The 24687-nt window shown below is 51.4% G+C and overlaps 2 protein-coding genes across 3 annotated transcripts in view; one reads left to right on the forward strand and one right to left on the reverse strand.

Moving 5' to 3' along the window:
- Nucleotides 1-818: 818 nt before the first annotated feature.
- Nucleotides 819-8543, reverse strand: nmd3 (NMD3 ribosome export adaptor). The gene is made up of 16 exons (XM_023807148.2): nt 8418-8543; nt 7820-7876; nt 7548-7682; nt 7154-7250; nt 6945-7025; nt 6317-6445; nt 5784-5874; nt 5343-5421; nt 5082-5178; nt 4801-4918; nt 3943-4088; nt 2647-2759; nt 2368-2440; nt 2033-2139; nt 1732-1802; nt 819-1155 (listed from the first exon to the last, which is right to left on the reverse strand). Exons 2-16 carry the CDS (start codon nt 7861-7863, stop codon nt 1022-1024), a joined length of 1515 nt encoding a protein of 504 aa, XP_023662916.1. The 5' UTR covers nt 7864-7876; nt 8418-8543; the 3' UTR covers nt 819-1021.
- Nucleotides 8544-9300: 757 nt separating this feature from the next.
- The window catches only part of ppm1lb (protein phosphatase, Mg2+/Mn2+ dependent, 1Lb), a 22012-nt gene continuing 6625 nt past the window's right edge, over nt 9301-24687 (forward strand). The window contains exons 1-2 of one of the 2 annotated variants that reach the window (XM_023807149.2): nt 9301-10188; nt 23244-23418. In XM_023807149.2, coding sequence (XP_023662917.1) covers nt 9790-10188; nt 23244-23418 — 574 coding nt within the window. In that variant the 5' untranslated portion in view covers nt 9301-9789. Of the gene's footprint in view, nt 10189-22752; nt 22771-23243; nt 23419-24687 lie in introns of those variants that run through there. The other variant, XM_023807150.2, reaches the window with a different exon arrangement.

The raw sequence follows: 24687 nt of genomic DNA on the forward strand, positions 1-24687 counted from the left end.
CCATTAAATTGACCATCAAGCTTTGGAACAAATTAACGACGATGCCTGTATATTATATACCTGTGGTAAAGCGAAGCCTGGGGCCACCCAGCTAACGAGCCAGGTCAACAATATAACCTTTAAGAAGCACCCCCAGACCCCACACACACCTCCCACTTACCCCCGTCTGCCCTCTAATAAAGGAGAAAATAAAGGTCGCTCCCCTCCCACTTCAAAGGCGACCCTCAGCCTCTTTCCCAAGTGGATCTAGTTTCAGCAAATCAGGGATCGAGTTCCAACCACATAACCCCCACACCCCACCTCAACCTGCTCGCCCTTCAGCTCTGCCTTAAAGAAACCACTGGAGGGCCCAGGTTGGACACCCAATACCCATGAATGTCAACCATTAAGTAGCCCCAACTGCGGCACCTCTGCCCCCATGACACCCAACGGTCCAGTGAGCTTGCGGTTGTTTGTGCGGTTTAGATCCCCAGGAGAGACAGGTCGCACCAGGAGCCCTAAAATGGGGAAGCGCAGCGTGACCTGATCGAACGCCATTGAGACTCATGGCGAATGAAGAACCAATATCTCAAGCCAACAGCCTGGCACCCGGGGTGGTGGGGGGTATGGTGAGACCCTGAGATTAATAATTATAACCATGAGGTGGAGACACTGCTTTAGCTTCAGGAGGCAGCCGGCATCACGGTAACACCCAGCAGCTAAGTATTAAGGCTTCCAGCATTTTCCCCTCGGTCGACTGAGACCAGTGTGCCAATGTCTCCACCTGGTGGGCAACATGTGTATTACATCAGAAAAATAAAGTTAGATTTTGAGCCAACTACTAGTCATTCGTATTTAATCATAGTTACTTTTAGCTGTTATTACTATTCTTTTAGTATAATACAAGTTTTTGCAAGAGATACAGTGATTAGATACGACACACAGCATTTTAAAAGCAGGGTGGAAAGTCCCGTTTGACGCTGTGCGGCAGGATGCTGCGCTTCACCACCTCCCACCGAAGCCACGCGCGCCCGGGGGGGGTCTATTCGGTCATCATGTCCGCCCCCTCGCCCCCAGTGGCGTCGCTCAGGCTCAGGTCCTCCAGCATTTCCACCAGGGAGATTCTAGGGGCGCCGTCGTCTTCAGAGTCGCTCTCAACTGGGAGCCTGGAGGAATCTGCCAGGAAGATGTCAGCACATGGACTGAACCGCGTCCCAACATGTGCTTACAGAGCAAATGCAACACTTCTCAAAATAATATTAAAAACTGTACAGCAGGGGATTACATACATATAGGTGGTGGCCTAATAGTTAGGGAGGCACACTTCTAATCGAAAGGTTGCTGGATCGAATCCCTGACCAGCAAAGTACCACTGAGGTACCCTGAGCAAGGTACCATCCCCAAGCACTGCTCTCCGGGTGCTGAATTAGCTACCCCCCCGCTATGTCACAATGTCACATATGGGTTAAATGCAGTGGACACATTTTGTTGTTGTGCACTTTGTGCCATTGTGTGTCAACAATGATCACTGATTACCAAATTCTAATCACTTTAATGTCCGGACACCAGTAAGATTGACTTGCCCCCAGATGAAGTGATATGCAGGATTTGCTCTATAGATGGTCAGCCTCAATTAAAATCACATTCATTAACCAACTTGCATTATTAACCTAATTCACTGAGTGGCTGGAACACGAGGGTCTCGGGGGAGTTTACCCCAGACCAACGTCAGTCTCGCCGCCTCAGACTCACCTCTGTAGATGTTGACATTCTTCCTCAGAGCTTCGTCTTCCTCTAGATCTTCCAGGAAGTCTTGGTATTGCCTGAGAAGCAGATGGAACTCGGTATCAGCGATCAGCTTTCACAGTCATCGCTCAGAAGAGGACGACAGAAGTAAGGTGCAAAGCACAAGGGAAGCTTCACATGCTTCAGGGCGGGAGAATTCGGGTTTGGCTGAGGCCCAGTATCGATAACTGAGGGAGAACCGGCCACAGGGTTCAAGCAGAGATGCGTGACCCAGTTCCCAAAGGTGTGAGGCCCAGCCTCCGCCCACCTCTCGTCATCCGTCTCCATGCCCTCCCGGTCTCTGTCCATCTGCTTCAGCTTCCAGTTCCTGCGAGTCACTCGCCGGCTGCGGTCGTAACTCTTCTTGATCAGCACCTGGATGGGCCAAAAACGTCATTCGAGACGAATATGTTAAACTGGCTGGTCGCCGAACTCGGTGAATCACAGGTAAACCAACTGAGATGGCCTCCAGTGGAATGCCATGCCAGTTCCTACCAGTAGAGGTCAGTATAAACCAAAGCTTGGCATTATAGAGACTATTTCTAAGGGAAAATAACAAAAAGTCATTGAAAGATATCTGACGGCTGAACTCAGAGGTCTTACCACATCAGGGACATGGTGGGGGTTAATCTTGTTGAGAAACTCATCGTTGATGTTGGCATTGGCCAAGTCAAACCTTCGGGGTCAGGGGGGACAAATGCTTGAGAAAACCCCAAGAACATTCAAAGAATGCATCACTCAAAATAAACCATGGTGAACCAACAAAAAGGTAACTACACCCACCATTTCCGCAGCAGAACTTACTTCTCCATTCCATTCCAGAGTAACCAGTACAGAGATTCTAAGGCTCAGTGCAGAAGCCAGCAGCCCTCAGGTACTCACCCCAGAACCAGGTCGCCAATGTTCAGCAGGTGGCCCAGGAAGGTGCGGCAGTGGTACTGCTGGCTGGTGTTCATCTCAGACGTCTTCTGCACCCACACTTCTGCTAGGGTATGCTGAACACACACATGTACACACTGAACACGCGTGCGTGCAGACGCTTTCAGATTGGGGCAGACCTGCTCTAACAGAAGGGCTATTATAGCTTTGTTTTGTTTAGTTTTTATATCATTTTATAAATTTAATTTGAAATTCAGTTTAGTTTTAGTTTACAGTGTTTAAAGAGTTTTTAAAGATATTTCCATTTAATCTTTATACAGTTAAAGTTTTAGTAATTTTATTTTCAGGAATAGGCGGAAAGTTGTAGAGCAGTTCTATGTATCTGATCTTCAGAGAATCCTGCACAAAGACACAGAGCACATTATGCAAAAATGTTCTTAAGATGGACAAACTGACTTACTTTACTTACAAACATGTTCTAGATATCATTAATGCCAATCTTTAGCCAAACCGTATTTCAAAATGGAAATTCTATGTTTGATTTTACTGCATTTCAGTTTGTTTCAGAAGCAATATTTAGAGTTGTTGCTTAGTTGCAGTTTATTGGTTTTCGTTAACAGTAACCCTGTCTCAGAAATATCCAGATGTGCAGAGGCTGAGGTCCACACTGACCTCCATGCTGAGACATCCTGCCACTCAGAACATCCACGCAGGGCTGTTTTGCAGCTTAACTTCAAACATTTCAATTTGCTTCTTACAATCACTGACATGACACTTTATAGGGGAGAATTCATCTGCTAGCACTCACTGTGAATGCAGGCAGGTAAAACTTAAAACAAGTTAAAAGAAAACAGGAAAATACCAAAAATGTATGTGCCATGTAGTTCACCGTTACATTTATCCAGAGAAGCAGTGCATCCTGGGTAAATCCGCAGGGAGATCAATAGATTCATTCAAGTCTCACAGCACTTCCTGTCTCCCACCCTCTTTACATCACATGCCCATTTATCCAGGCATACAAGAAGATGGTGCCGCAGGAGGTAGTGCTATCGTTCGGCAACCAGAGGGTTGCAGGTTCGAGCCCCGGGTCCTCCTGACCCCATCGATGTGTCCTTGAGCGAGACACTGAACCCCAAATTGCTCCCAGTGTGCAGGTTGGCGCCTTGCATGGCAGCCTTCGCCACTGGTGTGTGGATGGGTGAATGTGAGGCATGTATTGTAAAGCGCTTTGAGTACTCGTAGGAGTAGAAAAGCGCTATATAAATGCAGTCCATTTACCATTTACTTGTCCGGCTTTACCTTATTGGAGCGGAGCCCAGCTCCGGCCCCCAGCTTCTGATCCCTGATGATGCTGAGGTCCATGATGATGAACTCCTCCATTTGGCGGGGGTTACACAGGCTGCTGAAGGGGTGTCTCCAGTAGGTACTCCCATCAACCTCGGCGACTGCCGCGTCAGCCAGGAAAAAGGTCAGAGGTCAAACCTCAGACAGCTGCACCACCACTCAGAGAAAAGCATAGTGGGTTGGTTTCTATAGAACCCAGCTCTACCCGGAGGGCCTGATTGATTTATGCCGAGCCCAGAAGGATCTCCGGCAAGTTCTGAAGGGTGATCGAATGTGTATAGAGTCTTAAAAGCTCATCTCTGAAAACCTCAGGACAGTCAATAAATCAGAATCTCCGGTTCTGAACAGCTGGGTCCTGGTTTGGCCCCGATATGCATTTGAACGCAAGATGTGAACAGCACCTTTCTCAAGTGAATGAAGAAAAAAAAAAAATCAAATGAAAAAACGGAAAGAACATGTGGAGGCCAGATTTCAGCGTGCAGAGATTAAAATAGTTTGGGAATAAGACGGTGCCGTCCTGGGGTGAGTGAGCCGACTGCGGGAGGGGAGGGTGGGGGTTAGCATTTTAAACTGTAAACAGATGGATTCTCGCACGATTCCTCCACACAGCAGCATTAACAGCAGCTGACACAGCCTTGCTAAATATAAAAATACTTAGTGCGTGCATGAAGGCCCTGTCTAATAAAAGACAGGGCAGTTAGTCCTCCAGGTCACTAGGGGCATCATACCACGATCTGAAGCAACCACTGGGTTGGACAATTGGTCACAGATTGTGAGAAGTTGAGCAGTGTAGTGAGAGGACAGGACACTCACTCTGCAGCGTGTTGGGGTCGATGAGCCGGATGGTGCTGGTGACCCGAATGCAGACACACACCTGCCCCATGTTCCCCAAGCTCTGGGCCAGGCGTGGTGACAGACACACCAAGTTATCCTAAGGGACAGAGGAAGCAGGGCCAGGGGGCAGAAAAGTGTGGGTCAGGCATCGGCAGCTGACTGACAGCTGTCTGTATGCCTGGATAAAAGGGCATGTGATGTAAAGAGCAAGTCACCAGGGTTTACGCCACCCCCAGTCCCCAGAGAGTGAAACCACCCACCTTACAGATGGGGACAATCTCCATAGAGAAGGTGCTTTTGTAGTTGTAGGTGTTGGAGTGGACATCATGCGAGATCAGGCGCTGAGATGCTTTAGACCTACAAAGGGGTTTGAATGTTTTCCCCACAAGTTTATACATGTGGATACCGATCAGAAAAATATATATTAAAAAATTACAACTTTTACACAAAGTTCAGCTGACAGCCCATGAATCGTGACACCGACGTTAAACGAGCATCTTCGAGAGGAAGCCGAGCTTCACCTGCAGGGGACTGTGCACTGCAGGAAGTCCACCATCTTCTGAGCATGCTGTTTGGAGCCGTAGTAAAAGTCGACGCCCTCTGCAGTCAGGAGCAAGAGATGCTTTTAGTTAAAAGACACAGCTTAAAAAGCGGGCTGTGCACAGGGGACAGGCAGAAATGGGACTCCCGCTAACGAGGAGCAGAAACAGGACTCCCGCTAACGAGGAGCAGAAACAGGACTCCCGCTAACGAGGAGCAGAAACAGGACTCCCGCTAACGAGGAGCAAAAACGGCAGGCAGATTACGACCGACAGGTGGCAGGCACATGCTCAGCCGCACTGAGATTTACCGTTTCGCACAGAGTTTACGGCCCTACAGCTTGGCCACAAAAGCTGCTTTTCCCCGCGATTTCGGGGCAGAAATCCAGCTCACTCAAACGTGCAGATGTTGGAACAGCGTACCATGAATCTCCTTGATACGAAGCGAGTTCTGGTGCAATTTGTGTTTTAGAATCAGCTGCTCCAGGTAGAAAAATGTTTTTTTATGAACTGTCTGCAAGAAAGAAATCACAACCAACAAAATGTGAAATATACCGTACAAGATTTATCAGACCCAATGGACCTCACGATGTCAGCTGGCCGGGAGCTTTAATCACAGCCTGCACCCAGCAGAACTCCACCCAACTAAAGTGCTTTCTCAAACGCAAACTAAAGTCATATTAGGGACAGATGCCATTGCCATCGATAAAAACTAGCAAAAAATGAAAGAAATCCTGTAAGGATATGTTACTTCAGGCGATTCAGCGATGGTTTCCATTACAGGCAGTCTGTCGGATCGGTTCAAATGGCTAGCTTTGTTCTTAAATTGAATCACATGGTTATTCATCGTGTAGACATTAAGAATTCCACAATATATCTAAAGCAGGTCAAGGCTGACTACGGAATCACGGGGTGCAGATTAATCCCTAGAGAAGCATCTTCATGAGGTGACCAACCTTCTGCCTCACTTGCACTACTGCCTTCCAGAAGTCCTTGGCTTCAACTCGGTGACAGTCATCGCACATCTGGGACTGGATGATGAACTCCACCACGAACACTTGCTGGAGAATGGCACCATTCAGAACCTAGAGGCACATAAAAGGTCTGAGATACATTTTCTACTTTGTGGAGAGCACCATCTCCTTTGGTTACTCTGAGCTGGAGCTGACACACACAGACAAATACAGCTTTAATACATCAAAAAACCTGAAGATACTCCAACATGAGGCCACGTTTACATTTATTTATTTATTTAGCAAATGCTTTGACCTGAAGTGAGGTACGACTGAGGATATCTGAGGATCAAAGAGCAGGGTCCAGCCAGATTCCCTGGCACAGGTGAACTTAAGGGCCTTGTCCAAACGCCCAATGGTGATGTGATTACTCTACTTGCCACAGGATTCTAAACCATGACCTTCTACACATGGACACAGATCCCAAACCAACCGTACCATCCAATCTACACGTACACTGTGGATGAATAACAGAACCCAGGGCACCTCCTATCAGTCATGCTAAACATGCTATTTTAAGAAAAACTAGAAGCATCTAACTCTGCAGGCTACAATACTGCACTCAGCTCACCTCTTTCTGGATGCTCAGCTTCACCTTAATCCTCTTGGAATGTGGCTCCGTCCACAGGAAACCAGCATCTATCAAACGAACCTGGACCAGATAGCAGAATCGGTCAGTCAGAACGCTTCCCAAGTTACACAGCTGCCCCCTCCCTCCACAAGGGCTCCGCAGGACACGCTGCAGGAACGCATTCAGCCCCACTGCTAGGAAAAACTTACCTTGGACATCGATGACTTCAGCTTCTTAAGGCAAAGGGCAAGCAGCTCGCGAGACTCCAGGGCACACTGCATCCAGGTGCCGGGGGGCTGAAGGTACCTGCATAAAGAAGGCAAACCAAAGTTCATTCTAAAATATAAAGGTCTTTAAAGGTCAAAGCAGCCAATCTCCTGCACATAATTATCACTGTTATATTTACTAAATGTTCTAGTGTAGTGTTTCCCAAACTGGTCCTCAGGGACCCACAGTCGGTCCCCGTTTTTGCTCCCTCCCAGGTCCATGTGAGACAGTCCACATTTTTGCTAAAAACATGGACTGCCTGTAGGTCCCCGAGGACCAGATTGAGAAACACTGTTCTAGTGGGTTTACGTGCTGCCTCTAAGGCACCGGTGATACCTTTCACATTGCTTGCAGAAATGCACTGAGACCTGCTTGGGAATCCCTTCGGAAATATCCACCTGTGTCCTCAGGCAGGACACACACATGTTGGCAGGATTTGGAGGTATAGGAACGCCGCAGGTACAGCACAGGCTGAAAAAAATCACAGCATCACCAACTAATAAGAGGCAACAATTCCCGGGAAAACAAACGGCTAAAAAGCCGCACCAGCTCTTTAAAACGACAATGAAACAACGTGATGACGAGTACTACTGAACAAAATCACTTACATGTTTCCCTGGTGGCTTGTGGCGGGTGTTTTGATGTACTCCATAACTGCCAATTCACTGTAAAACAAGACACGTAGGATATGACAGACAGCTTACCAGGTGTCACACACACACAAAACAACTCATTCGGGACAAACCCACATGTAAATTAACTAAATAACCAATAAAAACTAAAACCCACCTCAAAATAACTTTTTAATACAACTGTCAGGGTTATGGCTATCGAACGGGTTGCGAACTCTCACATGTGGTGTGACACACACTTTCAGACTCTTACGCTCATGCGAGAAATCTTACAATGTACATTATTACATTATTAATCTAAAATCACATACATTCAAAGCGCAGGGGTAGTTTGTAAACCCTATAGACTATCTATAAGGTAATAAACTCCTACATACATGTAAATGAGTGGCAAACTTGTTTCGAAATGAAAATTTCACTCCAGCCAGCTGACCAAAGTCGACAAAACCCCTATCGGTTAGTATAAGCATGCATTGATAGTTGTTTGACAGGCTATTACATTGCTAGGAAAACCAGTATAACAGCATAAATACATATAATGTCCGATTCATGTCAAAAAGACTTAAAGAATTACCGTTCCAGACCGACTCCCTATCCACGCCACCCCAGCACGCGAAAGATGCCGCCTGATGACGAAATACGCCGACCAGAGTGAAAGGACCTCGAGCATCGTCTTATAGTAGCCCGCGTTTCGCCTGTGCTTTATGCACAAAAAAAACAAGAAGCATTTAAAATATTCAGAATACATATAATACATATCAAGACATACTTAACAAATAAACTAATAAGTGACACGTGAACTGACTGCTTTATTTATTGCTTTAAAAATGAAGTATTACATAAAATGGTGCCGTTCAGTATTAAAAACATTACTACATTATTACAGCTATTATTGTCGTTTCAATAAAATAATATAATTTCGTGTTTGAGTAGATTTCTCGGGTGACGTCTGCGACTTTAACAAGAATGGCTATATATAAATACAAAATTAAAATCATTACATTGTTGTTATGGTTATTTTTCTAGATTTTTATTCGCTCCTGGCACTAATATGAATCTGCAGAAATGCCTCTATTTGCAATTTATCGATGAGTATAGATGACAAAATGATTTTAACTGACAGAATTGGGCAACATTTCATTCAGTTGCGTCCAGTTTTAAAACTCTTATTTTGTAAAGCTGATCTAATCTTTCTCAGATGTAGCCGCTTCGTGTCAAAAAAAATTGGTAAATTAAAAATAAATGTACGTGTTAATGTAAACAGCCATGACAAAATTCTTGGCTTTATGTGAGCATTACGTTTCCCTTGTGGAAATCGCATGACACATCACAGCGCTGTAAAATAACACGTCCGCACCTACAAGCAGGTAACTTCATCCTTATGGGCCCGGGGTGATAATAAATAAGCGACCCGCCCGTTCTGCCCACGGTGTACCGCATTGGCCCCCTGATTGGGCCGCCCAGCGCCGCCAGTGGTGCGGCCCGCTGAATGAGGAGGAGCGGCGGTGGGGGGAGCTGCTCCACTGCGGCTCAGCCGGGGCATTCATTCGCTGTCAGGTGATAGAGAGGCGGCGGCAGGGACGGGGCTTTTTCCAAACCCAGTCAGACTGACCATCTCTGCTCATCCGCTCGCTGCATCTGCCGGGGTCGCATCTCGCCCGTCGCCGTGACATGGGAGACGGACACGCACGGCCAGCGTTCAGGGCGCTCTGCGGTCAGGCCACGGAGCGGTTGCGCTCTCGCTAAACGCCAGCGGCGGCTCTGCGGCGTCCCGCTACTTAGACGGATCCCCGTGCGTCTTCACTGCGGCGGCTGCGCTCCGTCTCCGGGAGAAGCGGTTCGCGTCTGGCGGCCGCCTAGCAGGAGAAACGGTTTTATTCGGGCGGATGATGGACTGAGCCGCACTAGGTGCCGTAAGAAAAAGCTGCGATTTCTTGCGTGTATAAATGATAGAAGATACAATGACACTGTTGTCTCTTTTGGGTCGGATCATGCGTTACTTCTTACTCAGACCAGAGACCTTGTTCCTGCTATGCATAAGCCTGGCTTTGTGGAGCTATTTTTTCCACACCGACGAGGTGAAGACCATCGTCAAGTCCAGCCGGGACGCGGTGAAGATGGTCAAGGGGAAAGTTGCGGAGATCATGCAGAATGACAAGCTGGGCGGCCTCGACGTGCTGGACGCCGAGTTCTCCAAGACGTGGGAGTACAAAAGCCACAACGTAGCGGTCTATTCCATCCAGGGCCGGCGAGACCACATGGAGGACCGCTTTGAAGTGCTCACCGACATCGTCAACAAGAGCCACCCGTCCATATTTGGGATTTTCGACGGTCACGGCGGTGAAGTGAGTGCCGGCCCTCTAAGCGTGCAAACACGTGTCCCGATCCGCACCTGGGGGCATATGGACATCACGGTGCTCAGGAGCCACCTGCCCCCACGATGAGCCCCCCATGGCCTTTTACCGGCTACGTTTAAAGTTTCCGTGTCACCTTTTGCATAGTGTGTTACAAGCATATCCATGCTTGGTGCTGAAATTGAAATGCAGTGCAAAGCGATTATGGGAATACTTATGAAAGGGTTTTAAACTCGCCACGACATGTAAAGACGAATGAATTGAATGAAAAAGCCTTTGTTCGGGCATTTCCCATAATACCGGTCAGTGAGATGCCTGGTAGCACCTTGTGTCTCTGACTTGATCTCTCAGGATGAGAACTCCCTGAAAGCATTTGGGGAGGTTTTGATCCCCATCCCCCCCCGTGTGTGTGGTAACAAATATAGTCCCAAAAGTAATTTTCTTGAGGTTTCAGTCACTGTAAACAGATGGGTTAGTGTCTGGGCTAGAGCAGTTTTCTTTGTTTAGTTCTGTGTAAATGCATGACATGCTGTGGTTGTAAGAAACACCCCCCTTTGTCCCTGTGTAAATGCCACCTTCTGGTCCCTGCCTTTCGGATGCCATCTTGCGGGCCATCTTCTGCTCAGCCACTGTCTTAGCTGGTTTTCATTTTAAAGTAGAAACAAATAGTCTTAAACTCGTCAGTTTTTGCGAGTTCTATTTCCGGATCTTTTGCCCAGTCCTTCTGAGGCATGGAAAACGATACGGCTTGTATAAGATAAGTCTGAAGGTTGGAGGTAAATTTGATATATTTAAAAAAAAAAATCATTATTCCTTTAAACGTTTGCTTGGTCTTGTGAGCAATCCCTTCCCACTTTTTTCCACCCCTCCAACCTCCATCGGGAATGAGCCCAGCTGGGCAAGCAGACAAATGCTAGCTTAAGTAAACAAGCTTTCTGGGATGTTTCTAGGCTGGATTTGATCTCTCAGACGTGACTTTAGGCGTCCATGGTGTTGCTTTTAAAGGTGAGTCTTAGGTCTCAGTTTCTCTGGTTGTTTTTGCCAGTTTAACAGCATACTTGAACACGAGGTGCCTGCTAGTGAAATTGTAAGGGACTCTAGGATGCAAAGTCCTATAATTCGGCACTTGTGGTAAGGAAGATTCAAGGCTCTCATTTTGCAGATTTCATCCCTACAACTGGCCCCCACTTAGCCATTAAACCGGCTGAAACCGCATTTTGCCCCAAGAACAATTCTGCCCCCTCCTGGCACCCGTCTGCCCGCTTTCTGGTGCCCCTCTTGGAACTTGATAGTCTGCCTTGATTTCTACTAAAGGTCAGTTGCAGTTAGGGCTGTTTTCTGATGGGGGGGGGGGGGGTATTTAGCACCACATCGCCAATGTGTATATAGCTCGAGCTTAAAGTCTAATTCCTGTTTTCACAAAACAAAGCCACGTCCCGCTTTGGGCTTTTCAGCAGATGTGAGCGGCAACTACAGACGCCATCGACGCCGTTTAACTCTGATCATTTCAGTTTTCATGCTCAGCCCCTGATGCATGCTAATTCACGGGGAAGGTCAGTAGTCGCCTATACGCTTATGAAGGGACTGTGCTTATCCGGCCAGATTACTGTGGTGTAAAACAGTTTTGAGGTGGAGGCACAGTGGGAGTCACTCCTGCCTTGTACCTCGACTCCTGGGTCTTGGGCTCTCTGCTCCCTCCGCCCTGAACCGGATAAGCAGTTTGGAAATGGATGGATTCTTTTGAAATAAAGGCCGTATTAATATCTGGTTTCAATGCAGTGACTTCTCTTAAATCCTACACCATTCCTGCCTCTTGAAGGTCATGTTTAGGTATCAGTTTCAGATCCGGTGTCTTCTTAGAGAATCGGTTCTAAAAAATATTTCATTTGGACCGTCCTGTCGACAATGTTCAGACTGCCTTCCAAAGATAAGGTGGTGCCATTAGCTAGTTAATGACCTTGAACATAGTTCTAAACCCAGCTTGTTTTCCTTATCGAGTTGGACTGTTTACCTCATTGTTTGGTGAAGATTACGGATTGGAAATGCTTCCCAAGAAAAACACTCTGAGTGGCCCATCCGCACTCCCGCTGGCTCTGACCTCTTTGGAGAGGTTTTGGTTGGGAGTAAAGCAAACGGTCTCCCTCCTTCAGTCCTCCTTGAACGATAAAATATTCCACATTCCTGTTTGTACCACTTGGGGTTGACTGCTGGTCTTTCTCTCCTCCCTGTAACGGGGGTATTGGTGGGGGGTTCGCTGGAGTAACGACATGGGAACTTCTCCTGCGGTGAATCTCACTTGAAGTGGTGACCTCGTTAGCTCCCCAGCTGTGGGGTCAGCTGATCTCACTCAGGTCACATGACTGCCATGTCACGGTCGGCTGCTTAGGGCCCCAATGGCAGAATCTGCAAAATTTTCTGACCGCCCCCAATCCAATTCTGTGAAATCCATCGAGGGGAACCCCCCCAATTTATTTCTGGCTAAGGGGCAGTCTATGGCCCCTGAAAAGGTGGATCCGACCCTGAATCCGCACCAACTTTGAGACTGCAGTGCCAGAGAGAGGCCTGGTGTTTTCTGTCTGCTCCCGTTGCCCTGGTGCTCACAGTTTATGATCTGTCCTTTTCCCGGGAAGCCGTGTTTCAGCTACACCGCCCCAGAAAGCACATTTCCACCTTGTGTCATATCAGCCCCAAGCGAGCAGGACTGTTCAGACTGATGGGAAAACAGACCCCCCCCCCCCCATTATGGCCAAAGGCAATAATATAATTTGTTTCCAAATTTTTTTGAAACGCATGAAGCTATTACTAGATACCTGGTTTTGAAATTAAATGTCTCTGCAAACTGTGCGTTTATGTGTCGCTGAAGGGCAGTAAAGTTCTGATGTGGAATGTTCTTATCTCTGAGTCTCGCTTCTGTGCTAAGCTGTATTTTTCTAAAAGCGTGTGTGTGTGTGTTTGTAGTTATTACATTATGGGGACCAGATTTCCCCACAATGTGATTAAAAACCTTTTTACCTTGTGAGGACATTTTTTCAGTCCCCACAAGGATAACCTGAATTTTATACAAATCCGTGATTGCAATCAAAAAACTAACAGAACCAGAAGTCTTGAATTTTGTTTGGTTACTTATGGTTAAGGCTGAGTAGGGGTTAGGGTTGTCAGGGTTGGGATTAGGGTTATACCCATAGAAATGAATGGATGGAGAGTGCCCATAAAGGCATGAGTATGTGGGCTGTTTATGTGTCCTTGTGTGTATATATAACCCAGTTTTGATGTTATTTCCAATCTGCTCAGCCAGACAGCAGTCGTCCCAAACGCAGACCTCATGTACAGTTAGCTATGCTCCCAGATGAGTCTAATGGGTAATTGTAACGAGCAGATCACATGGTCCTGAGTTCATTTGGGGTTTTGGCTTGTCACTGGGTTTCTAAGGATTCTGGGTCAGGGCCATACCCCCCCCCCCCCCCCCCCCCCCCCCCCCAGCATAAGCCCCACCTGCTTGAGGTTTGCAGGGGGCCCACAAGGGCTGGAATGAGGCTTTGCTGTTCCCTGGTCCTGGGCTGGGCATTTTGGTTCAGGCTAAAGGTGGTGCTGGTGGGGCAGCATGTGGTGTTTCCAGGGATTTCGGATGGTGACGCGTTCCTGGAGTTCCAGGTCTGCCCCGGCGGGCGTCATTTCCCGCCATCTAAGTGGGGGGATCTGTTGGTTCCGGCCAGGGAACGGTGCTCAGATCCTCCACCCCCATCGCAGATATCCTGCTATACACGCATCCTCCTTATAATGCTGGTTTACTTTTCTGAAGGTAGTGCCCCCCCCCCCCACGACTGACGTGGCGATGTATCGGTGCTCCGGTCCTGCTCGGTGCCCCCCGGGATGAAAGCGGATTGTTTAACCTCCCCACAGATGATGGCGCTGGACTCTCCCTCCTTACGAAAGCCCTGCGTTTGCTGGCTAATGCCGGCATCCTTAGAACCTATTGGACTGATTAGTCACAACGGGATCCGGATACTTATGCGGCCCACTGGAGTCCTGCTGTAAAGGCTGTGCTCTGGCCGATTACTTGGACCTTCCACCGATTTCCTCTCCTCTTGTCTTTGCTGCTTTTAATCTTTCGTCAAATTGAAACATTTTTAGTTACCTGTCAGATGAGTGTGCTGTTGCCTCACGCCTCCCGGTTAGGGGTTCGAATGCTGACAGCAATCTCTGAGTGTAGGTTTGCATGTTCTTCCCCTGTTGCAATGGTTTGTTCCCACAGTCCTAAGACCTGCAGTTTACTGCTTTTGGCTGTTAGAGTATTTATGTGTGCATCTCCGTCCTGTGATGGCCTGACATCTTGTCCAGGGTGTACCCCAGCCCTGTGAACTGTCTGACCTGGGATAGGCTCCATGCCCAGGAACAGCGGATGAATGGTGGATAGATGGATTTATTCCACATTTAATTTATGTATAACAATTTAACATCTAAGAATACATACTGGGCTGGGTGGGGTGGTTTGTGGGTAGCTCTGGGTCTGACAGGTTGTGGGGTCAGATCCAGTGGGCTGGGTGCTGTAGGGCCTCTGGGAGCTGGCTGACCTGCTCTCTGCCTGCCGGCTCTCCGCCCACCTATGTTCCGGTCTCTGCGTGTCGGTCCCTGCCGGCCTGGTGATCACGTTTCACTGACCTTTCTTTGGGAAGTTCCTCCGTTCCTTGCGGCAGCTGTGGGATCGGACCTGGATTAAAATAAACCTCGCTGCCGGGTAACTGGGAGGAACACGATGCAGCCTTCCAGGCTCGCTCTGGCCCGGTGAAGTCACGTGGCCAGGAGGATGGGAAAGCATGCATCAGAGTCTCACTGTGGTCGCTGCTTTCTGATTGGCCAGTGTAAACACCCCAGTCAGCCAGAGAACAGGCACTGAAAGGGAAAAAGTGAGGATCTGTCCGTCTGCCGTTCTGTGTTGGTTGGTCGGTTGGTTGGTTGACGTCCAGTGTAGGTAGCTGCCTACGTTAAAGGGTATCATTATCTGAACCGTTATGCACATTGATGGGTTAGAGTGGTAAGTAATTATCAGGCAACAAGGTAGCAATACTAGTTTCTTTCAGTTTTTGCTGAATGCTAGAATCTGACGTAAAACCACCAGTTCCCAAACAGTGATTGCTTTGGCAGCCTGCGGAGTTTGAGTTTGAAAATGCGTTTCCAAAATCCCGGTTATTCTGGGGATGCACTTTGCTGCTGTTTAGGGAAGGTGATCAGGAGTTTGAGACCGCTTAGCATGCTTTTGTGATTAAAATGCCTTTTTCATAGTTCGTGGAAACCGACTGGCTTCATTTTTCCCATAAGTGGTAAAAATAAACTTTGGGCACTTGGATTCTGTAGTTTGTTAGAAGTTTTTGCGTCCGTCCCACGAGGCACTGGGTTACGGTGCATTTAGGAATGTTCCATGGAGGCCTCTTTCAAAGACTCGTGTGTGTGAATCCGTGCTGTTCTCCGAAGGATGGGTGTGACGGTCAGAGCAGTGGACTGACCGGGGGGGCCTGCTGATCGGGCACCCTGGAGCAGCAGGATTGGTACCTTACAGCCGGCCTAGCTCAGTGGCGCCCCCTGTGTGTGTACGGACCCCGGCTCCAACCTGTTAATGCACAGGTGCAGCTAGAATCAGGTACCAATATGTGCTTGCTCTGTGCCCCCCCCCCCCCCAAAAGTATCTCGGCAGTGCTGACAGATTTTCCTGGGGAAGGACAGTGGCCGGGTCAGGATGGCACACAGTTACCGGGCTCTTGCGGAACCCCTGGATCTCCCTGCGGGTCAGAGCTAATGTTAAGGAGGGGGGCGTTGCCAAGGACACCGCGCTATGTGTTGGGGGGGGGGGGGGGGGAGGTTTGGACACTGGGAATCCCACAGGAATGTGCCGCTCGAGCTGCGCATTCCCATCTGGAAGCGAGACAGTTATGGGATGTTTGAGTGACTGATGAGGGACAGTGTGCTCTTTTTGGGATTAATGGAAGGGAAATGGACATTGACCCGTTGGGCTGCGGACCCGGGCCTTGACTGGCTCCATTCAGCTTTAGAGGCGGCTGGCTGGGAGAGGAACGGGGTGCTGATGCCCCTCGCCGGGATATTCCCTGCCGTTCCCGGATCATCCTGCCAGCCGCCATCCATTGCTGCCTGGTTCCTCGTTGCGGCTTTCGGAGCTGGGGGGCCGCGGGCCGGCGTTTCACATCCCCATTGGCCATTCCGCAGCCGGGCCTTTCCGCTTCTCCTCCTTGGGCCGGCGTGTGACAGAGAATCCAGGATACAAAGCCGGATGTGGAATTTTATCCCGTGCTGAACCTGGACGTTCCTCCGAGGGGGATGAGGGTGGATGCACCGGCACGGTTCACCCCAAAATGGGGAAGTGTGGCGGGAGGGGGGGGGGGTTCCGTGTTTGCACCCGAGTCACACGGCCCTGGAGCCCCCGGGTGTTCATGCTATAAAAAGCAGGCAGTGTTTGTGCAGCACGGGAGGGTAGCGGGAAAATTCCCAATTTAGGAAAGAGGGTCACTGTTGCACACAGTCCTTTGAGGCGTTTGCTAGAGAAAGCAGCACATTCATGTGGCGAGCCCCCCCCCCCCCCCCCGCGCAACACGCTGAGGACTCGTATGGGTTCAGTGAGCGGCTCTCCTCTGACTCTCAGCTTTCCATCTAGTGTCCACGGTGAACTGCACCTACCCTACTCGGCCGACCTCTAGGGGGTGCTGTGGTGCCCACACTAACCAGGGCTGTCTGAGCGTGTTCTTTCCACCTCTGCAATCTACCCAGCCCCCCAGCCTCACCGCTCCCTCCCCGCGGCACCTTCACATTCACAGCCCCCTGCCCCCTGGCGTGGGTTTCTGGACCCCCCCAGCCATACTTTCGCACCTGCTTTTGTACTCTGACGGGGTTCCGTCCCAGAACGCATCTGGAATCACAAGCCAGCAGTTTTGCAATCCTCTTTCATAATTCTGCCTGTCATATAAGACTGAATCGTTGTGTATTTCCAGGCTGGCGTCATGTCGCAGCTTGGCAGGTTCGCGGCCCCTCCCTCCCCCTCCCTCCCTCCCTCCCTCCCCTGGGGCTGGATTCCCCTTAGCACCACGGTGCTCCAGGCAAATTCCTAAACCACGATGTTAATCTTCCGTCGGCCCCAGAATCTCGACCTGCCCATTGTTCTGTAAATCCTGCAGATTGAGGGGGGGCGGGGTTTATCCACAGATTGTGCCGGACTTCTTGCCGTCTTGAACCTAATATCAGCATATTGTTGCTGTTTCCTGTCATCAGCCTCCTCGGCAGCTGCCCCCCCCCCATTTCCCAGCATCCTCCGCTGCATTAAGGGTCCGCCTCCGCTGCAGCTCACCCTGTGATTTATAGCAGCTGTTGTCAACAAATCAGGGATTGTGGTGGAGAGTGAGGGAGCAGTAAGTAAACTCGGCTCTCGGCGGGGGGGGTGTGGGGTTATGGAATAAGAATCAGGTCACTCTGTCCCTCCCTGTTAAAATATTAACCTGCCATGTAAATATCTGCTGCTGTCATTAAACTGGCACTTTTTTTGTCACCCTCAGCTGGTCAGGAAGATTCTGCTCTCTGTTGTAGTTCAGAACCAGCCCCCTTCTGGCATGTCGCTGCCTACTGTGTTGGGTCTGGATCTCTCCTTCCATCCATGTTGCTCTGTTAGAGTGGCTCTTTTTCCACACATTTTTAGTCATTTCGTCTTGCCGCTCCCCCCACCCCCACCTATCCCAGCTCTGCTCAGATGGGATGTTAACTTTGTGTCACTCAGCTTCTGATTGGAGGGGGGGGGGGGCACCTTTCAGGGATTCTGCAGCCTCCCAGTCTTGTGTTGAACCTCCCCCCTTGTTTTGAGTGTTCCCATAGAATTTACCTGTAATACCAGTAGGCCCCTCCCTGCTCCTGCACCCACAGTCCCACCCCATGCCTCGCAGACAGGGTGTAGACTCGCTGGCCTGTGCCAAGCACCCCCACCATGCTAGACGGCCGTCAGCCAGAGACCTGCTCCCAGCTAATTTGTTAGCGCTGATGTATCAGGTGAGCATTTTCCTCTCTCTGACTCCCATGTGACTCAGCCCTAATTTGCATGACCCCGCCCCCACACCCACGTCTCGGACCTTATCAAGCTTTCCCCCAGTGTTCCCACACCGGTGGTGGGCGGCCACGCTGGCACAGACCCTCGTCGGTCCCGGTGTCCGGCCGGAAGCCCCAGCTGGGCCGTGCAGCTGCACAGGGGAGGGGCATCAATGCCGCCTTTCATGGAGTTGCCCCGATCGGATGTGTATCATTGAATCGCTGGTTGCCCTGGGCCACAGAAAAGGTATTGGGCCTTTATAAAATGGAGCCATGTTAATACAGTCCTGAATCGATACTGCTGCTCAGAGTTAATAAGAGAGACGAGTGGGTGGGGGGGGGGAGGAGGCGCAGGAGGAGGCCCTGGAGGTGGTGGTGTAGAGAGGATGAGCTGGGGCAGCTTTGCAGAGATCTGTGGGATGTCTGCTGGTGGGGGGTGGAGTTCCCCCCCTCCCCAGCCAAGAGCAGCTGCTGCTTAAATATTTGCAGCAGTAGCAGCAGCTGTGTGAGAATAAAAGGCAGCTGGCTGGTATCGGGGTCCCTGTGTTGGCCTGGTGGGGGCGCCGTCATACCGGCACCCTGCATTCCCTGAACGTGTGACTGGTGACTGGAGGAGTGACAGAGCGTGGTCTGTCACTGGAGATGTCGGGGTGTGCTCTGGCTGCTGGGGGGGGGGTGGTGTCCTTGTGTGATTCACTGTCTAAACAGGCCTGTGAGTTATGCTGGACGTGCTGTACTGATTTTGCTTCAGCTTGGGAGGAACGCAAAGACAGACGTGCACTTTCAGAGGAGCTTCCTTTCCCTGGCTGCACCCCCACATCCCGACCCACGGGGGGGGGCAGAGGGCCAGGCGCGTGCGGGGTTAATGATGCAGCTGCTCCCTGGATCTGCTGTGGGGGTTGGGTGGGAGGAAGGCTAATAAATTGAGCCCCATCTTCCACCCTTAAAATCACCCTCTCAGTTTCTTTTGTTATCCTATGAAGCAGATGGGGGGGGTGAAAGCGGGGAGTCAGAAACAAAGGCGGGGCCTGTAGCCGAGGCAGATGGGGCAGATGGGGCAGCTATGGTCACCCCCCCCCCCCCCCCCCCCAGAGGCGGTGTGAAGCGCAGGGTGACCATCCTTACAGCGTGCTGGGGGGGCTTCTGGGAAGGGGGCCACAGGAATGCGGGCGTCTCTCTTTCGGTGCGAAGCCTCTGTCACGCGGGCTGCAGCTGGAGCTGGAACGGGGGGGCTGCCAGGACACCCGCCTGATGGGGGCGCTCTAGCTTTGGGGAAGGATCCAGGGGGCGGTGTCATGCAGCCCGTAAGACCTGGTTAACGGGAAGCCCCAGGTGGTCATGTGATGGGAGCTTTGCTGCATGGGGGGGGGAGGGGTCTGACCAGAGACCCCCCCCCCGGAAGCTTGTGGCTGAGGTTGCCCGGCGCCGCACAGGCGTCCCATTCTGCCAGGTCACGGCGGCACCAAAACAAACATGTGCTCTCCGTGTAAATGTTTACATGGCCTTCGGCCTCCCCCGCATGCAGCTGGCTGACCCCGAGTCAAGTTTGGGGGGGGGGGGCACCTGGGTGGAAAATATCAGGACTTTCGATGTGGGATTAAGTCGTCTGGAACATATTCTGTCGAGTGAGAGCCCCCCCCCCCCGCCCCAAGGTCATCATCGACCAGTCTGTTCCCAAGAACAGTAACAAAATATGGCTGCTGGGAGCCAGTGCTTCTCTGAGCTGTGCTCCTTCCCACAGACATGCTGACCTCATTCTGTATCCCCCCCTCAATCCCCCCCCCCCCCCCCATGTGCCTTTAAATAGCTTTGATATGTTTGACAGGCGAGGTGGGGAACAGTGACAGTGAAGAGGACTCAAGAGATTGCCGTTTAAACTGGTTTCCTGTCAGCCACCAGTTTGTGACCTATTTTGCAGCGCAGGGTTCTGGTCCCACTTAGCAGGTGCCCATCTCTGCATGATGGTGCCGGCCGCCAGCGGGCCGGGTCAGTGAGGCGTGTCGCCCGGCCGTCCTGAAATAGCAACTGAGGTCAGCCGGAGCTGGGGAATTGCAGTGAATTTTTTACGCGCGGCTGCCTAGTGCTGGGCAGACGTACGTTTTGCACAAACTGGTACGCTGATAGTGTGTGTCTCAGAGCTCCGGGGTGACCTGGGCTCTACGTTAGGACCTCCGCAGATTACACCAAAACACACTTTGATTGTTACCGCAGTGCATTTTGGGATCAAACCGGGGCCTTGCTTCCCACGAGCTGACTGGTCGAAATCTCTACATAGGAGGATCTGTGGTAAGCTGGTCCCCCAGTCCCTTAGGGGTCTGGGGGCTTGTCCCCATGTGGCAGCATCAGCATTTCACCCCCGTCTGTGTGGAAACGGCACAGCATGTGTCGCGGCCGCAAGGACGGTCACATGATGCGATCCAGCAGGCTGCTGTTGTGTCGGTGAGTCAGCAAACCCAGCTCTGCCTCGCTTGTGTTTAAATGTATCAGTTAGAGCTGAGAATAGCATCCCATATGAGGTGAGTGACAGGGAAGTGGCACGGACCAGTGGGACCAGTCCCTGTGCCGGTGTCACCGGTGGCCACGGCAGCACAAGCTGCTGTGATTAATGTGAGCAGCGCGCTGGCAGTTTAACCGGCCTCGTTCCCTGACCTGCAGCCTGGGGTTATACGGCACCTGCTGGGAGTGAGCAGCTCCCCCCCCGGCCTCCCGGTTCCTCCGCAGCATGAATCACCGTGATGTAAGCTGCCCTTCCCCGTGTCCCTCTCCTCTCTTTGAACACCGAAACGCCCGTTTGTGCTCGCTGGAGCAGGATGTGAGGCGTGCCTGTTATCGGCGCCTGGCAGGACCAGCACCCCCTAACCCCCCCCCCCCCCCGAACAGCCGTGGGCACCCGCTCCCTCCCTGCCGCCTCAGCCGTGTAGCTAAAGCCATTGGGGGCGTCCAGAGGGCCCAGAAAGTGCGCCTCATCCCCCTGGCAATGCACACTGTCTGATCTTCTCTGTCCTCGGATAATTTGGCGGCCAATTCGACGGCTTGCTGAGTGCCCTGGTACCTTAGGCAGGTTTCCCTGGGTGGGGGATTTGACCCTACTGGTGTTGGACAGGTGAGGGACGAGGGGACTGGGGGCTCCTGGAAGCGGGAGTGGCCTTTATTGCTAGTCCTGTCTGTGGTAATAATGTGGGGCCCGGTCCCTGCAGGATCACCCCCCCCAACTCCGCATTGACTGTTTTTGTGTGTCCGCTATCAGCTTTGCTCTGCCCCACCGCCTTCCAGAGCTGACATCTGCCTGCACACGTCCCTGATGACAGCCGGGTGTGAGGAAGGAGCCACAGGGCCCCCGCCGTGTCAGACATGAAGCGACGCTGGTTACTGACCTCTCCGCTCAGGCCCGCTTGGGACACTCTGATGGCGGCTCCTTCTGGTGTCTGCCGTCTCTTTCCTGAAGATTTCGGGCCAGCGAGGTGTTTTTTTAGCGGCTGACGAATGCGCTTCAGGGTTGCTGTGGCGATCATGGAGATAAGCGCGTGAGCGTCTCCCTCCCTGCAGATAGACAGCAGGAGATAAATCTCAGTTCCTGCTAACAGGGTCGTATGGCTCCACCTCGTCCCCACAGCCCCCGTGCGCCACCCGCTGACCCCGGTGCCCCTCCACACCCACCTTCCCATCCTCGGCACCTAAGGGGTCGTTTCAGACCCGGAGCCAGAGGCTGTTCACTGCTGAGCAGTGCATTATGGGTAGAGCAGGGGCCTGACTGGCATGGTTAGAGAAACAGCCGTAACAAGTGTCTGATCCTTGCATCAAAGGTGTGTTTTTTTCTGCCCCTAGAGGCCCCTTTGGCACGTCTGAAAACGGAGATCCAGGTCTGGAGACGTTTGATGTGCAGATCAAACAGCAAACATACTAAAGATAATAATGTGCATGCGCGCACACACACACACACACGCACACGCATGCGCATACACACACGCATGCGCATGCACACACACACAGTGAGTGGTTGCTCAGAAACCACCGTCACCGTGGCAACCCAACAAAGTCCAAAATGTCCTCAGTCCAGTGAGAGCACAGCCTGCGGTTCTCCCTGTTAAAGCGGCCGTGTTTACTGCACAAGAGCGTCGGTCCACGTACAGTCTGCTGCAGTCACTTTAACGGAGGGGCAGGTGGCCAAGTCTAGTCCCATTAGACCTAGAACCGTGTTGGTCCTGCTGGTTGCACCTGACGGTATCTGCTCTCCTAAGGGCACCTTCCGTGTTTTACAATCTCTTTTCCCTCACGCACCTTCTGTGATTTGCTGAATTCCCACCTTTCTGTGTTTTTTTGCCACGTTTGGGTGTTTTTGTACAAAAAGGGCGGTGTCCTGTGGCTTCATCTTCCAACCGGTTCTAAGAAGTGCTGCGTGTTTAGAAACGGCCTGCATTGTTCCCTTTAAAGGGCGAGTGCAGTTACTGCGGTTACCCTGGGCTTGGATTTCTCCAGGTCAGCTTGTACCTGAGACGGCAGGTGAAATGTTTCGCTTACGGTGTAACTTTTCATTTCCCGCTCTCTGTACCCTTATTTTGCTTTTAGCATGGTGTGTGTGTGCGTGCGTGCGTGTGTGTCTGTGTGTGTCTGTGTGTGTGTGTGTGCGTGCCTGTGGGTCAGATATACATTACATTGTGGGGACCAAATCTCCCCACAATGTGATAAAAACCTGTTATTTTGACCATTTTTCTGTCTGTCTATCTGTCTGTCTCTCTCTCTCTCTCTCTCTCTTTCTCGCCTCACTGGGATAGTAAGAGCCACCCTTGAACAGAGAACTGCCAGAACGTTCCCGGACATAAGATGACGGCTTATGTCCTTAACGAAGCACTGACAGTCAGGCTTCATGGGCAGACAGACGCGTAACAAAGTGTCGGGTGCTGAACCGTATCTTCTCCGCATGGGTGGGGTTCCTGCGGCCCCGCCCTCACTGACCCCGCCCCTTGTCTCCCCAGGCCGCCGCAGAGTACGTGAAGACCCACCTGCCGGAGCTCCTGAAGCAGCACCTGCAGGCCTACGAGAAGGAGAAGGAGAACAGTGTGCTGTCCTACCCCAGCATCCTGGAGCAGCACATCCTGGCCATCGACAAGGAGATGCTGGAGAAGCTCTCGGCCTCCTACGACGAAGCGGGTGAGGGGTCTCCTCGGGGCCGCGGGGGTGAAGCGGGTGAGGGGTTTCCTCAGGGCTGCGGGGCAGAGCCCCATGCTGTACAATGCCAGCTGAGGGTAATGCTTTAGCCCCCCCCCCCGATCGAGGCACTCTGTGATGACCTCGCAGGCACGCGTAATCGTGCGAAGAGCATGCCGTGAGTGCAGGCCGTGCCTCTTGGCATTTAATTAACAGGTTATTCTCGCTCGCCTGGGGTAATTAACCGTGACTGCTGCACACTGGCGGTGAGGGGCACCCCCCCCCCCAAAGGGCCGTGTCAGAAGGATGACCTGGATCCTATAACTATTTAACACAGTGATGCAGAAACAGGCGGTCAGGAAGGTAAAAGTGGCCCCCAACATGAAGCCCCCGCCCCCATTACACCTCATGCCCTGAGGGTGCCGGCACGCTGTGGCTGTCCTTCCTGATTTCCGCTGGCCCTGAGAAGATACAGCAGACGCCTTCCAGCATATTTTAAGGACACTAACAAAGCCAGCGTGTTCCCAGGGAGTCCTGCGGCCAATCGGATTCACGCCCTGCTCCGCTGATGAAATGTTTTATTAATACAGGCCACTCCCGGAAAAGGCCGGTGATTTATTTATAACGGACGAGGGAGGTGGGTGGGGCAGACGTATTCACGGCAAGCCAACGGCAAAGGTTTTGGGTTTGTTTTCCAAACCGTCTTCAGAGAATGTTCCCTGGCCTTGCTTCCGTCACTTTGCATCGTCAGCCGGGTGGGGGGCAGGGATGAGGATGGGGGGGGGCGTTGATGCCTTATTTCAAACTGATAATAATGAGATCGGTGGACATTAGCCAAAGGCTGTTAGTGCATGCTAACTAGCTGATCCAGGCAGAATGCTAATCAGCTCGGTCTGCCCTGAAACCGACAGTGCAGGCCAGCAAATCTGCCTCCTCACAATGGCTCTTTGCACGAGTCTCGTGGGAGTGGTGTCTGCAGGCTCCACCCCTTCTGGGAAGAAGGGGAGGGGCTTAGCAGCCCTGTGACCCTGCAGAAGGGTGGCTTAAAAGCCGGAGTGGGGGGAGGCTGGTTGGGCTCTGATGCTTCTAGTTTACCTCTAGCATCCCTTGAGAGATTGTGTATGAGGCAGGAATCATGTGGGGGTGGTTCTGGCCCAGTGTGATTGGTCCTAGACCTTGTTGGGGGGTGCACCAGCAGGTACACGGGGGGGGGGCCTTCAGCAGCTGCAAAGTGGCACTATGCTGCAGGCCTTTGTGGTTGGGGATCGTCTG

The sequence above is a fragment of the Paramormyrops kingsleyae genome, chromosome 17, assembly GCF_048594095.1.
Source record: "Paramormyrops kingsleyae isolate MSU_618 chromosome 17, PKINGS_0.4, whole genome shotgun sequence".
NCBI lineage: Eukaryota > Metazoa > Chordata > Actinopteri > Osteoglossiformes > Mormyridae > Paramormyrops > Paramormyrops kingsleyae.

What these genes read in the sequence shown, in the direction of transcription:
- nmd3 (XM_023807148.2), bottom strand. Translation starts at nt 7,863, where the DNA reads ATGGAGTACATCAAAACACCCGCCACAAGCCACCAGGGAAACAT. An exon ending in AGCTGAGCATCCAGAAAGAG is followed by an intron (nt 6,446 to 6,944) that starts GTGAGCTGAGTG and finishes ATGTGCCTCTAG; the next exon opens with GTTCTGAATGGTGCCATTCT. An exon ending in ATGGAGACGGATGACGAGAG is followed by an intron (nt 1,803 to 2,032) that starts GTGGGCGGAGGC and finishes TCTGCTTCTCAG; the next exon opens with GCAATACCAAGACTTCCTGG.